We start from the raw sequence: 15,490 nt of genomic DNA, 5'->3' as shown, positions 1-15,490 counted from the left end.
GACACAGAAGAGCGTACGCTGCTTGCATTTAACGGATATTCTCTAAAATGGCGCTACGGTGAGACACAGAGGAGACAAATTGTTGAATAAAGTCGTTATTTTTGTTTTCTTCGCATACAAAAAGTATTCTCGTCGCTTCATAACGTTACGGTTGAACCACTGATGGCAGATGGACTAAATAATTAATTTACTAGGCAGTCAATGGGACAGTTTCAGGCCTCCCGGTTTTCATCCAAAATATCTTAAATTGTGTTCCGAAGACGAATGAAGCTTTTACGGGTATGGAATGACATGGGGGTAAGTGATTAATGACAAAATTTTCATTTTGGGGTGGAGTAACCCTTTAATCATTATGTTGTGATTTTTTTTTTTTAATTGTAAAGCACTTTGAATTACCAATGTTCTATATCAGTGATTCCCAACCCTGGTCCTGGAGGCACACCAACACTGCACATTTTGCATGTCTCCTTAATCAAACACACCTCATTCAGGTAATCAGCTCATTAGTAGACTCCAAACCTGAAACTGGTGTGTCAGAAAAAGGAGACATGCAAAATGTGCAGTGTTGGGGTGCCTCCAGGACCAGGGTTGGGAACCACTGTTCTATATAAATAAACTATTTAAAAAAAAAAAAAAGTATATATATATAGTGCACACACACATAAAACTATTGTTTTTGAATATAGTGCATGATGATGAACCATTTTATGATACTTTGTATGGAAAAGAAAATAGAAAACGTTTTTCCTTGTGTGTCATATTTTGATATGTTCATACAAACAATGTGTATTAAGGTTGCAGTAAAAGTTACCTCCAAATCATCCTCCACAACAACAACCGAGGAGTATGAAAAGGTGTTGAAAACCTGATTGAGTGCCCAACGGTAATGCCGTGAGATTTTGTAGTAACCCTGGAACTTCTTATGCTGTGGAGGTACTGAGATATTAGAAAGATCAGGCTGTTTGATATGGGTCAGCTGACTGCCATATGAGGCGATCACGTCAGATGTTTCTGCGTGTCTGCAGTCCTGGCTCACTATGATTGGATAGAGTTCAGCTGACGGTCGGTGCTCAATGAGTTTGTCAAGGCAGCGTTTCACAGTCACACGATTACAGGCAATGACTAAAATAGGGATGACCGCCGGAGCTGAATGTTCAGCTTGTGATTTTGGCTTAGCAGCTGTCACACCGCCTTTGTTCTCCCAAACCGACCAATGGCTCTGGATTTGCATTAGGATCTTCTTCTGCGATTCAAGTTCAGCTTCAAATGCATTAGCTACACGCATCACCTCATTCATAATATTTCCAAACTGGCCTCCTCCGGCTCTGTCCCCCGTGTTACCAGGTTCATCTGGGCTGTCAAGAGCCCCTTGAGTGGACGGGTGTCTCATGAGGACAAAAATAAGAATAACGTTCCAGGCTACAAATATGAAAGCACCACAAATGATAAGTGGACTTCTCTTGCGTAGCATGGCCTGATGTGTGATAGGACAGAGGATTCAGGATGGAAGAAATGGACATGAAGTGGGCATGTAGAACAGGAAGGTTTGAAGAAAGGATGAGCAAAAGAGTCTTGTAGATATTTGAATTGTTTTCTTTTTCATATGCTTTGCATGATATTTTTCAGTCAGCATTCACAATAGTAAAAGCAATATGTAACATTACACCGATGGAAGGTGAAACTAGGACACATTCCAGGTTTCAGGATTCTGATATAGACATTTCTGTCCAAAGTGGCACGGTGACTTTCAGCAGAGCCTGTAAAATAAGCAAGATTAATAGATATTAAGCAGAGAAAAAGCTCGCATATATGTAGGGTTGCCAACAGTCCTGAATTCAAATTAAATTCATATGTTTTAAAATCAAACAGCTGAGAAGGCGTCAATATTTATCGCATTAGAGTGGAAAACAAGTCTACTTCGTTTGCATTTGACTGGTGCATAATTTCAGTGGATTTGTTCTAATGTCTAATGCAAAACACTTGAAATTTAAATGCATTTAATTGTGAAGCATGTCTATCTTTTTTATACATGATTACAGTGTAGCATAGTTTTTATTTACAACATGGTACGTTGTCATTTGCCACTGATTACTTACTTTATTTATTGTTTCGTTTTGAACAATTGAACAAATTGAAATGTTGTTGTTTTTTTAGAATTGAGATACTATTACAGTTGTGATTAATTTCCATTTTCATATTAAAGTTTTTGAAAATTTGTTGTTTATTCCTGTCATTTTATTAGTTTTTTATATATATATATATATATATATATATATATATGTCTATATCGTTTTAATTCATTTCTATTTTATTTTTTTAGCATCAAGTTAAACTAAAAGAATGTGAGAATTGCTGCCTTGGCAAATGGCTAAAATAAAATACTTTTTAAAATATTTTATTTCAGTTAACATTTATTTTATTTCAAGCAACAATTTTTTTTAAAGGGTTTTAGTATTATTAACTATAATAACCCTGGTACAGTGTCCCTTATTTTCCTAAAAGAAAACTGACAGTAATATTCTTCTAATTAAGTTGGTAGCCCTACAAAACAAGATCTCCCTGAGATTCATTTCAGTTTTTATTTAAAAAATAAAAAATATTGTGTATGATAATCCATACATTATTGCACTTGGTATGATATATCAGGCAGTAACGGTGGTGTCCTGCAGTGTAATCCTATTTTATACACTTTGTATAATTGCTATACACTATGTTTTATGATCTCATAATAATTGAGAGACTACATCAAATATTTGTATTTAAAAATGCAGTTTTTAATTTAACTTAATTTAACTTTTATTTTATTTAATTGCAAAAAAATAGTTAGTTTTTAAAATGCAATAGCTAAAGTGTTATTTTAAATGATGAAAAAGAAATTTCGATTTGTTACAGCATCTAAAATTATGTACATTAAATGCATTTGTCAACTACGCTATGAGAAAGTATCGTCATGGCTCGAAGATTTTCTTGATTAGAGTTTAAAGACGTTCCCCTGACATAAAATTATTGTGCTGAATATGTGACTGTCTGTGAGTGACAGAGAAACGATACTGAGATGACATTATCGAGTAATATAATTTGTAATTATCATTATTGACACAATGCCCCGCCAATTCGACCACTGTGTAGTGTGTACACCTTGAAATGATACCGAGATCATTTTCAAAATGCAATAGCATGTTAGTTTTATTAGTCAGAAATACTGCACTGTACGAGCAAATATGGACAAGCATTATGCAGCAGATTCTTCAGTCGATCAATAATCTCACCTGTAGCTCTTCCAGCTCTCCCTCAGCCACAACTGTTAAACAGTAAGAGACTAGACCGGACGGTTCATCACAAATAAGAGCTGAGTTTAAACAACACCAGGATGCTTAAAAAATGCCAACATATCTGATGCTCTCATACTCTGACATGTTTCCCTTCCTCTTTAATCTGCCAATATATTCATTCTTCCGTCGCATTAATGATTATGTCCCATTTCAACTAATCGAAGTCATTTATATGAATCTAATGTGGAACAGACTTTAAACAATCATTCGTTTAAAGCACAGTGAGTTTAAAGACGTTCCCCTGACATAAAATTATTGTGCTGAATATGTGACTGTCTGTGAGTGACAGAGAAACGATACTGAGATGACATTATCGAGTAATATAATTTGTAATTATCATTATTGACACAATGCCCCGCCAATTCGACCACTGTGTAGTGTGTACACCTTGAAATGATACCGAGATCATTTTCAAAATGCAATAGCATGTTAGTTTTATTAGTCAGAAATACTGCACTGTACGAGCAAATATGGACAAGCATTATGCAGCAGATTCTTCAGTCGATCAATAATCTCACCTGTAGCTCTTCCAGCTCTCCCTCAGCCACAACTGTTAAACAGTAAGAGACTAGACCGGACGGTTCATCACATATAAGAGCTGAGTTTAAACAACACCAGGATGCTTAAAAAATGCCAACATATCTGATGCTCTCATACTCTGACATGTTTCCCTTCTTCTTTAGTCTGCCAATATATTCATTCTTCCGTCGCATTAATGATTATGTCCCATTTCAACTAATCGAAGTCATTTATATGAATCTAATGTGGAACAGACTTTAAACAATCATTCGTTTAAAGCACAGTAAACTTTCTGCCTTCGCGTATAGTATACCCTTCAAGCTTCGCTCAAGAAAGCAAAAGAGTGCTTGACGTCCGAGTGGCATAATTTTTTAGGAAGTTCCGCCCCCTCCCGTCACTTAAAAGGAGCTGCGCTTATCTTAAAGGGATAGTTCACCCAAAAATGAAAAAATGTGATGTTTATCTGCTTACCCCCAGGGCATCCAAGATGTAGGTGACATTGTTTCTTCAATAGAACACAAACGAAGAGTTTTAACTCCAGCCGTTGCAGTCTGTCAGTCGTATAATGCATGGCAATGGTAACAAAATCTATGAGAGTAAAAAAACATGCACAGACAAATCCAAATTAAACCCTGCGGCTCGTGACGACACATTGATGTCCTAAGACACGAAACGATCGGTTTGTGTGAGAAACCGAACAGTATTTATATCATATTTTACCTCTAATACACCACTATGTCCAACTGTCTTTGGGCACGCGCACGGCATCCGGTGCGTGAGGTGTGTACGCGCTCTGGTGTAGTTTACGCAAGCGCCGGAATTAATCTCTCGCGCGTATACGTCACTCATTGTTTACACAGTACACAGTCATTGTAGGTATGACGGCTAATAAAAATGGTACTTACATGCGCGTATCCGGATTGTCCAAACCAACTTAAAACTAAAAGATTACGTTCTCTCGCGCGAACTCATTCGGGAGTGGTGACTTTCCACGTATTCCCAACTTCTGAGCCTGCTCGCCTGAAGTTATGGTTGATTGCTCTTCAGCTGGATATCAACACACCCATTAACGTAAACTACGCCAGAGCGCGTACACACCTCACGCACCGGATGCCGTGCGCGCGCCCAAAGACAGTTGGACATAGTGGTGTATTAGAGGTAAAATATGATATAAATACTGTTCGGTTTCTCGCACAAACAGATCGTTTCGTGTCTTAGGACATCAATGTGTCGTCCCGAGCCGCAGGGTTTAATTTGGATTTGTCTGTGCATGTTTTTTTTACTCTCATAGATTTTGTTACCGGTGCCATGCATGATACGACTGACAGACTGCAACGGCTGGAGTTAAAAATCTTCGTTTGTGTTCTACTGAAGAAACAAAGTCACCTACATCTTGGATGCCCTGGGGGTAAGCAGATAAACATCACATTTTCATTTTTGGGTGAACTATCCCTTTAATAACGTGTACATACAACGCATTTCATTTGTGTTCATGGCAGGTGAAAGGTTAGAGGTAGGGTTTCGACCTCTGGATATACGGGACTATAAGGCCTCCTGGTGATTATGCTGATCCCGCGAAATGTATTAGTAGGGTCTCTGGTGAGGATCCTGTTACAGAGGTGGAAAACAGGTGTCTTCCTCAATTAGAAAAGCCATGTGCCAGATATAAATTGGAACTTATGAATTTCATTAAATCATAAAATGATCCCACAGTCATTGTATGTCTGGATATCAACTGTAATTTAGAGTTTTCTAAGCCTGGAAATTCAAATCCCCTGTTAAGATGCATTAAAATATTAGGGTTCAAGATTTTTGAGGATTATAGGATTAATTCCTGACATGCAAATAGAAATCCAATACAGACAGACAGACAGACGGATAGACAGATAGATAGATAGATAGATAGATAGATAGATAGATAGATAGATAGATAGATAGAGAAGTGATCAAAAAGTCATGAGAATAGAGCCAGATTGGGCTCTACTTATATTTGTTGATCCAGATTCAAATCTCAAGATTCTTTTTTTTTTTTAGGATTGTAGAATTAATTCCTGACTAAAAAAAAAACACATTCTTGATTCCATTTTTTTATTATTATTATTATTATGTGGCCTATTTACACAAAGTCAAACAAGCATTGCAGCAGTAGTTTCCTTTTCATTCTTGTTCATAAACATTTAAAAAAGGTATTATTAGAAAAGCTGATTATGGTCAGCAGTTTGGTAATATAGCATAATAGTAATAATAGTTTCTTCCTCCACAAAGGGAACATTTGGGTGGCAATCACAGTGCAAAATCAAGCAGACAGTGTATAAAACAATACAATACATTCCATAAAGCTGAAGTGAATAAGACAGCGCATGAAAGAACATAAGAGTACAATTACTGACATTTCACATCTATGAAAGTGCATTTGTGTGAAGTGCATGCCATCCATATTGTCTTTAGAAGAAAAATCATTTCCCAGGTTCAACTCCTTCCAGTGTCTTGATCCTCATGATGTTCAGAAGTACATTTGACACACTTATCAAACTACAAAAAAAGAAAATATAGTATTATAGCCAACATAATTACACAACATGTATTACAGTAGCAGTTCCTGTTCCAGTTTCTGACTTTTAAAACATATACTCTACGTACTTTTATACTGGAAAATCCTCCTTTATTAATAGTTTTGAATTGCATGTCGTCAATTATTACCTGGAGATGTATTTAAAATGTAGAAATGAACTGAATGTAAGTTCTTTCCTGTGAGTATTTGTGTATTAGTGTGGCTGTATAAAAGAAATAACTGCATTTAATTGAAATAATTGGAGTCTGCCAATGCTTAAAAAGTGGGAAAAAATACTTAGGATCATCTAGCCTGTATAAAACTATAGGCAAAAAAGGTTTGACTTCTTGTGACCTTTTAAAACCACACTGGCGACAACTGAACTTACATCCGGATGAAGCTGGTTCCAGCCTATTCCAAGTTCCCGCAGACTGTCTGACACTGCGCTTGTTAAATATATCAGTTTATTCTTTAAAATCCACAATAAGCCAAGAGAAAACAATGGATTCATATTACTGTAGTTCAGCGTGCGCTTACTCCGAGCGCAAACTACACAAATGCAACAAGTCCATGGATAACCAGAGTTTAGTTTGGGTAAATACGTGCCATCCAGTCGAAGAACCAGGCTGTTTTGGGATAAAACAGCGTTTGGATAACGTTGGGATTTAAACGCAAAAGTATTGTCCGACGTCAGTTTCGTCTTTGGCAACTGATTTGGTTCACTTGATACTTTCATAGTTAACATTTTGTTGTCAGTCTTTAGGGAGCTTTTGAGAAGATATTTGGATTCACCATTTCTTCTCGAAGATGTTCCTGAACAGCCCGTTTCAAATCGCGCTGCGACGGACAAAACTCCGGGAATCTCCACTCGCTCCCTGTGGAACATGAATCCCCACAGAGAGCGAAGAGAAGATCTGACCGAATCTCCACTTGTCATCCCGAGCCCGTACACCGAAGCTGGGGGCCGCTTCTTGTTCGCCTGTTTTCGGGCGAGGATATTCCCCTGACACCGGAGAACTGCTGACAGCGCTGAAGCGGAGGGCGTCGAAGCCATCGACTCTTGTGGTTCTTTTAAATGCAGTCCTTACGATTAACGCCGACTAAATTCCCTTTTGGGTGCTTAAAGAGGGGTTGAGCGACCCCAGAGCCCGAATTTGACTCTGAATGGCTCAATTAACCCAGCGTTATCCTCGCTACAAGACTTGCGTCAGATCGAGGGGTGTTGGTTACTCAACCCGCATGTGTGCAAAATCATGTAACGCGAGGCCTTCACATGCCCCCCTCGTGTACACGGTGTGCGAATTACACGGTTATTTTTGAGAGGAACCTTTCATTTTAAGGCACTTGCAAGAAATCAGGAAAAGGTGGTCAACTCCTTCGGGCACCCTAATTTTAAACATTATATAGGCTGTGTGAAATGTACATTTATAATAATGATAGTAATAACCAGTGTTGGGGATAATATATTACAAGTAACGCAAGTTACGTAATCAGATTACTTTTTTCAAGTAACTAGTAAAGTAACGCATTACTTTTAAATTTACTTTTTGAGTTACTTTTTCAAATATTTTTTTCCAATTTATTGATTGAAAGCTCTCCTGTCCCCATGTTGAGAGAAATCAGAAGATGTTACTGTAGTTCAAAATAAATATGAATATGCATTAATTCATCTCACTCACACAAAAAACACACAGATTCAGTATTCCTCAAAATGAATAAAAAGAATGCAACTCAGAATATGACGCAAACCTGCAATAATTAAATGTTAAACAACACAAATATGCTTTATGTATTTAATCCCATTCTATTAACCAATGTCTTTGCTTCTGACCTTCGATGATCCAGTTCAACCGTACTAATAAGCACAAATTACACTAGACGAGAACTTTCCCCAACACTGGTAATAACATATTTACGATTTGTCAATGATCCAGTTCAAGAATTGCTCTGTTGCTGGTTACCTGACGAGAACACGATTTCTGTCAGTTTCTTTTCGAGAGCGTTTGTTTAACTTTTTTATATATATATAAAAACAAATTTAACAATTTGTACACAGATTATATAAATAATCATCTCCCAATTTACCAATAAAATATACAGTATAATATACAATATTTGTATGTATACAGACCATTTAAAGAGCACAAATATAGCCTCTAACCTATATTAAAGACTGAAATTGACAATTTGGCAGAATCAACCATTGGGCTAAATGTATTAGTGTTATCCATATTGTCCAAATTTTGCAATTTTGTCTGGACGCATGACCTTGACATTAACAAATAAATGTTCTCCACCATATTTATTCAATATGCAAGTTAGGTTACTTGAATTTTAGTATTTGCATTTGAGCTTTGTTTTTACCCTGCTATCAAAACAGAACTGCAACATATGTTTGTTTATCTACTGTTTTGTCCTTATGTGTGTATAGTTATAGGTCTTCACTAGTTTTACCCCTATTTGTGATACTGAAGTCTTGCTGAAACAGCCGTTCTCATATACTAACGAAATATTGGTATGTTTATGCTTCATTTAATTTATAAGGTGACATGTAAGCCATGTGTCTGTCTATGACTTTGGGAAGCCATTGACAATATCAAGTTTAAGTTTATTCTTATAGATGTTTTCTGATTGAAGTTGTAATTGTAGGTATATTATGTCACTCAAACGGAGAACGGTCTTAAACGTTTATTATTTTCCGCTTTGGCCTCTCCCCATTTGTGCAAAAGAATAAAAAAATTTAAATAACAGTATAATTATACATAGAGTATATTGTTTACATTATGTGCAGCATATGTCAAAGAAGTATCTATTTCTAATAAGTATGAGCTTACATTAGTGTTGCCATGTACATTTTTAGACTGAGGTGATTTGCATTGGCGAGCTGTCACATTTTTGTTAATACCAGAAACCATATAGAGAAGAAATACATGAAAATATATAATTATTCATGAAATCAAATGGCATAGTAATATTATATGATAATATTATTTAATATTATCCAGCCCTTTAAGAAATATATATATATATATACACACACACACTTTTATTTAATTTCCATTGATTTATAGTTTGAAAAATACAGTTCATCACTGGTCAGAATAGACATCATCATTGCCTCTTGTTCTTAAAGACCTTTCCAAAACAATGTCTCAGTTTGTGCAAAATACGTCCATGCTCAATAGACTTCAGTGCATCATATGTTCAAGTTTTTCCAGTTCAATCCTATCGAGTCTGTCTGAAGCATCTTACACAAAAGCAAAAAAATGCTGTGTTGTGTTCAATGCAACAGGCTCCACCAACAAATGCTTGTTTTGCTTTGCCCGTCGTCCTTCTCCTTCTTGTGTGCTGTCAGTTTCTTCATCTCTCAAGGCCATGGGTTTGGAGAAGTTTGGTTCTGGAATGGTCTAATTGGTCTTGGCATAAAGGGCATCACCACAAAGGTGAAGATGCCCACCAGCATTAAAGCCACAGTGATTGCGATGATGGCTGCAATGACCGCATAATAGCACTGATTGGAATACATTATCCTTCTCATGCGACCCCTCATCCTGCTTGGCGGCCTTCCCACGTCGATCATAGTCGCCTGGCCGAGACCTTCCTCCATGACTCCAAGCGGGTTACCGCCGGCCTGCTCCTCTTTCTTCTTCAACACCGGCAGATTTAAGGTGGTCTTAATAGAGCTGTTTGGTGGCGGATTCTTGAGGACGAGTTTGCCCTTGCTGCGTTTAAAGCGCACAGAAAGCGCCTGTTGCATCTCGGCCGGAAGTTTGCGGAAGATGTCTTCGTTATTTCCCAACCGTGGTAGATCTCGGCCGTGTTGGATTTCCGTCAGCTCCCGACAGACCGGACAAGTCAACGTCTTGATCTCTGCAGAATTCACGTTGATGCGCGCCAGGCATTCCAAGCAGAACGTGTGTCCACAGGAGAGTAACTTGGGAGCTTTGAAGACATTGTCAAAGCTGCAGAAGCACACGATGCACTCCGTGTCCTGCAGATCATCTCTGGGTTGCTCGGTCTTGTGGTGTCCGGGCTCATGGTCGCGGTCTCGCATCCTTCCCTCCTCGCTGCGACCCCGTTGTTGCCTTCCACCCTCTTTCCGGTCCCGTTCTCTACCTCGGCTACTTTGATGACGCCGGTTTTCCGCTTCATTGCTGCGGCTTCTCCTAACAGGCTTCTGTCGTTGCTCTGAAGTTCCCACGTTGAAGCTACCCTTGCTGTCAAGCTTTGGCTTGATGTTGGGCCCTTTTTTGCTGCCCTTGGGTTTCTCTTTGCAGTCACTCATCATGTAGATCCAAGGGAGCAGAAGAGAAAATGGAAGTGTTGAGCAGAGAAACCTGTGAGGGAAGATGGAACAATACACTCAATCTACAATCAGTCTAGGTTACAAATACACTTCATATCATGCCGTAGAATAACCATTTTGGGTTCCCCAAAAGAAGCTTTCTTAAAAGAACCATTTTTAGCGTGAAGAACAATTTTGAAGAATCTGAAGAATCTTTTTCTACTATAAATAACCTTTTGTTGAATGGAAAAATTCCGTAGATGTTAAAGGTTCTTCATGGAACCATCAATGGCAATAAAGAACCTGCCATTGAACAGTTCTTTAATGAACAACTTTTTCTTAGAGTGAAGAACATTTTAATAATCTAAAGAACCATTTTCCACAATTAAGAAGCTTTTGTGCAATGGAAAGTTTCCATGGATGTTAACGGTTCTTCATGGAACCATAGATGCCATAGGTGTACAATCGATGGTTTTCACAACAGGCACATGATTGCATTAAGACTCTGGAACAGATTTGAACTTCTGAGACTTAAAAGTGCGGCGTGACCTTTAAGAGCTTGTGTATGTAAAGTTCCTCAATAATAAACTCGGATCACCAAAGCGTACAGCTATGTAATTCAAAGGTGGAGATTGTAAACGGAATTGTACCATTAGCAGTCAAGTGCGACGAGAACAGGAGTTTTAGTCGGTCATACACTAGTGGTTATTGCTTGTTTTTCTTTTAATTCCATTATAGGCCTTGAATGACTCGGAGTTTGAACCCAGGGTCATTCTTAACCCTAAGCCTACTGCTTCATATTTGATACACAAAGGCTTCTACATTTTCAACATGATCAAAACTTTGCTGAAAATCCTGTTGTACACAATCTACTACATGACTTCTGTCGTCTGATTATAATTTATAATTTGTATATTATAATTTATAGCAAGTAAAATGCCTTTTAGTATAATTCTAAATTAAAATCTTTACAGATTGAAATGAAGGAAAAACTTTTTTTTAGCACGGTTTCAAAATAAATACTTACTAGACTAAAGCAACTTATGTTTACTTGATTATCCATACATTAGTTTTAGAAAAAATCATTTTAAAATGTAAGTATGAAATATGATACATCAAGCTTTCGAGAAACATTTATTGTATTACATTATATGTTTTGCCCCCACAATAAAAACTACAAATCTTTGATCAATATTTTTTTTCTAAGACATATGTGATATTCATCTTACTTTTTGGCCTCATAAATATTAGCAACCGCACCAAATTGCTCATTTTTTTCCTCCTCAAGTGAGACCTCCACATTCGCCTATATATGAGCCATAAAAGCCTGACAAAAACACATATGCAAACTTTTTAAAGATTTTTTTAAAATATACTTTGTCTAAAGGTTCAGTAAACTCCTCCATTAAAAATAAATAAATAAAGTAAAATAGTCTATTATTTTGTATGTCAGGCTTTACAGGGTTATAGTTATTTTGTTCCATGTTTTACACTGTTCATAAGTAATCTTGGGTTAGTAATTAATACACTGTAAACCTCAGGCTACTGTTCTTATTTGTGTTTATGAGGTTGATAACATTGAATGAACATGAACTGAGAGCACAACCTGTTTATCTATCTATCTATCATCTGTCTATCTATCTATATGTACATAAAATTACAGGGGTTTCAAATCAACTCAGAATTAGTGTGAAAAACCCAAAAGAGTGTTTGACCTAAACTCTAAAGTCTGACTGTACAGGAATGCAAACCAGAATATCAAGGTTTTACAACAGGTTACAGAACCCAGTTTCATTCTGTGTGCTTATGGTTAAGCTTTAACTCTATGAGTCAAGTCATGAAAGTCACAAAAAGGGAATGTCTCATAGCAAACAAACACATCGCTTGAAAATGAATGATTATTGAATATGATGTGTAATATGAATAAGTAATATCTAGGTTGAATTTAGATGTTCTTGAATCAAATAGTCCATGTTTTTGCATACTATAAAGGTTTTACCCACTGGCCATTTAAAACAGTCTGCTTTGATCAAAACATTCATTTTTAGGCACATTAACTAATTGAGCACATGCGGAACAGGTTCTTTTCAAAACATGTTTATATGGGTATAATTCATATATTTTGGACTAAATGACTTCCCAAATTGAAAGCACACACCCACAGGTTTAGCACAAACCAGATAAAGTCAGTTGAGGCCTGTCACTAATTATGTATACACCCTACATTTAAAGGAGAGACCGGGGCTAGTTGTCACACTGAATTTCACAGTGTAGGCTTGTTTTTGAAAGTCAATTCCTTTTAAGAACACAATGTAAATGTACAAAAAAATTATTTTCCAACATTGTTTCCAAAAATATAATCAGAGAAGATATTATTCATTTAACACACCAATAGTGGGGCATGTTGTCACATTGGAATAATATAATTAAGCTGCCTATTAAACGTTTTTTTAAACAGTAAACAAGTTATGAAACATAAAAATGAATTATGAATTTTAGTTTGGAGGAAAGAACTCACAAAAATTATTCAAATTCAATATGGTGTTTGACACCAACATACAAAACAACTACCAGAAAACATATATTTTTTGTAATTGAACTCAAAGTTGACTCACAATCTTTATAGTTATTTAAATAGAGCCATGTGATGTCTAGCCCTGTTTTTGTACCTGCATCTGACTAATTATTACTCTACATTTGCATACTGACTAACACTGGCTAATCATTTAAGATCACATCCTTCAAATTTAAAAGTGATTCTTTAAAAGTTAAAATCACACACAAAAAAGCATGCAACTACCTGTGAGCTGAAGAGTAGCTGAACCCAGATGTTCATGTGCCTCTGAAGTTCGCTTGGCTCCAGAAGCACATATTCCAGTCTAGGTGTGCATCCAACAAAGCAATGTGAGAGGTGTGCAATCCAGTCCTTTCTGCCTTCCTCAAGCTTTTCACTGTGGTTTTCATCATCCGTTAGTTAACATAAGCGACGTGTCTCCACCTCTTCTGCATGTTTTTCTTTGTTTCTCCCTCCCTCTTTCTTTTACCCTGTCATACCTGTTGAACTCGCTCAGGTGTTATTTGAACCAGCTTAAGTTTGAATGTGAGGAATCCACTGACTAATATACACGTTTTATTTTTCCAACATCTCTGCTGACCTTGAATGAGACCGAATCAAACAAGTGTGGATATCAGTGCTCTAAATATCTGTGAGCCATGTTTGTTCATGCAAAAATCACAGACATGATGCAGGGATGTCGCTAGGGTGTTTGGAGTGGTTGCTAGGTGGTTAGTTACTAATCCAAGTCAAAAAAGACCACTGAATTCTCTTTAAAAACACGTCATTATGTTTGCCTTGTCAAACACAAATACAAGTGCACTTAGGATGAGAGTCATGTTGGCTGTTTGCAGATATTCCTGTTGTAATGGAGACAAATTCCATAACAAATGATTAGTCCACATTTTTTTTCCTACTCCACTTCATATAACTGGAAAGATACACCATTTAGATGGGAACAATAAAGAATTTTATGAAGATCTCAGGAAGCTGCTGATAAATGAAGTGACTAGGTTAATATTATTCTCTCTCACACATACACACACACACACACACACACACACACACAGCCTGATAAGTGAGAAGGAAACTCTCTCCCATTCCAGCATGTGGAAATTTTATGTGCGTATTGATGATAGAGGCTTATTATGGTTTATATGGTGTTGTAAATCACTTTATACCCATCATACCTGTACCTTTATCTTGTATTAAAAGCTGTTGTCAACACACTGTTGCCACTACTGATTCACGGTGAGAAAGAGAAACAAGACAGAAGAGCAGCATCTTGATGATTAGATAAGCCGTATGCAAAATACACATGGCTGCAATTGGGGGATCAGATTTCCATACCGTTTTTAGATTAGAAGGAAGATGTGGTGTGGTTGTTAAATGTAGTTGCATTGTTTGAACAATGCAAGGTATGAAAGCCCGTTTCCGCCATGGAATATATATATATATATATATATATATATATATAAATAAAGTAAAGTAATATATAAAGTTTTTAATCACACAATTGAATTTTTTTTCCCCTTCACAACAAAAAAGTTGCAATTACCTTTTTTTTTCTTTTTCCGTGACAGGGTCAGAAAAACAGAATTGTGGTATGTAAACTCAGAATTCAGAGAAAAAACGTCAGAATTGTGAGATGTAAACTTTGTGAGAATTACGAGAAGAACATTTTTTTGAATATTTATGAAAACCAGCCTATCCTGTCTGGTCTTTACCACATAAGACTGTTTGATGATTTGGTTTTAATACTTGAAATGCAGGGGAACTTTTTAATAAGTGAGCATTTACACCAAACACTCTCACTGCAATTTGTAACCATTTTACGTTTTGGTGAATTTGTGGCTAATTAGTAAGACTTTGTACAATCTCGTTCGTAATTTTCATTCGATCTTATTACGACCCGTTGAAGGTTAGGTTTAGGGGTGGACCTTCACATGAACAAATCACATGACATACTGACATTTTCTTGAGATATCAGGTTAGTTCACATACATTAAACAGCACAGCATCAAAAAGAATGCAATACTGAATGTGGACTCTGAAAAAACCCTTTAAAAAGATTGCAAAATTGAGCACGCTCATAAGAGGCCATTCACATTTTTTTTCCCACTACTATGCTTTTCAACTGTTCAATCAACTTTTTCAATTGCTTCAATCAACTTTTTAAAAAACACATATCTAGCAGGGTTTTTTTTTATACCATGTGCCCTGCATCTCCTATATTTAACTGCAAAATG

At 36.7% G+C, this 15,490-nt stretch overlaps 3 protein-coding genes across 3 annotated transcripts in view; all 3 read right to left on the bottom strand.

Annotated features, from left to right (window-relative positions):
- The window catches only part of LOC107582291 (alpha-1,3-mannosyl-glycoprotein 2-beta-N-acetylglucosaminyltransferase-like), a 6,686-nt gene extending 3,351 nt beyond the window's left edge, over window positions 1–3,335 (bottom strand). The window contains exons 1-2 of the mRNA XM_016268055.1: window positions 3,270–3,335; window positions 812–1,757 (exon numbers count right to left, since the gene is read on the bottom strand). Of these exons, the coding sequence (XP_016123541.1) occupies window positions 812–1,471 (660 nt within the window). The 5' untranslated portion in view covers window positions 1,472–1,757; window positions 3,270–3,335. The remainder of the gene's footprint in view (window positions 1–811; window positions 1,758–3,269) is intronic.
- A 2,587-nt stretch (window positions 3,336–5,922) lies between these two features.
- Window positions 5,923–7,780, bottom strand: LOC107582234 (uncharacterized). Its single transcript, XM_016267993.1, has 2 exons — window positions 6,791–7,780; window positions 5,923–6,383 (listed from the first exon to the last, which is right to left on the bottom strand). The coding sequence occupies exons 1-2, from the start codon at window positions 7,454–7,456 to the stop codon at window positions 6,321–6,323; spliced, it is 729 nt and encodes a 242-aa protein (XP_016123479.1). The 5' UTR covers window positions 7,457–7,780; the 3' UTR covers window positions 5,923–6,320.
- Window positions 7,781–9,475: 1,695 nt separating this feature from the next.
- LOC107582232 (RING finger protein 225-like) lies at window positions 9,476–13,786 on the bottom strand. The gene is made up of 2 exons (XM_016267991.1): window positions 13,488–13,786; window positions 9,476–10,739 (listed from the first exon to the last, which is right to left on the bottom strand). Exon 2 carries the CDS (start codon window positions 10,688–10,690, stop codon window positions 9,770–9,772), a length of 921 nt encoding a protein of 306 aa, XP_016123477.1. The 5' UTR covers window positions 10,691–10,739; window positions 13,488–13,786; the 3' UTR covers window positions 9,476–9,769.
- Between the last annotated feature and the right edge of the window lie 1,704 nt (window positions 13,787–15,490).

This window comes from Sinocyclocheilus grahami, unplaced genomic scaffold (assembly GCF_001515645.1).
Source record: "Sinocyclocheilus grahami isolate Dianchi unplaced genomic scaffold, SAMN03320097.WGS_v1.1 scaffold42.1, whole genome shotgun sequence".
NCBI lineage: Eukaryota > Metazoa > Chordata > Actinopteri > Cypriniformes > Cyprinidae > Sinocyclocheilus > Sinocyclocheilus grahami.
The sequence above is the reverse complement of the archived record's forward strand: the minus strand, read 5'-3'. Positions and strand labels throughout refer to the sequence as shown.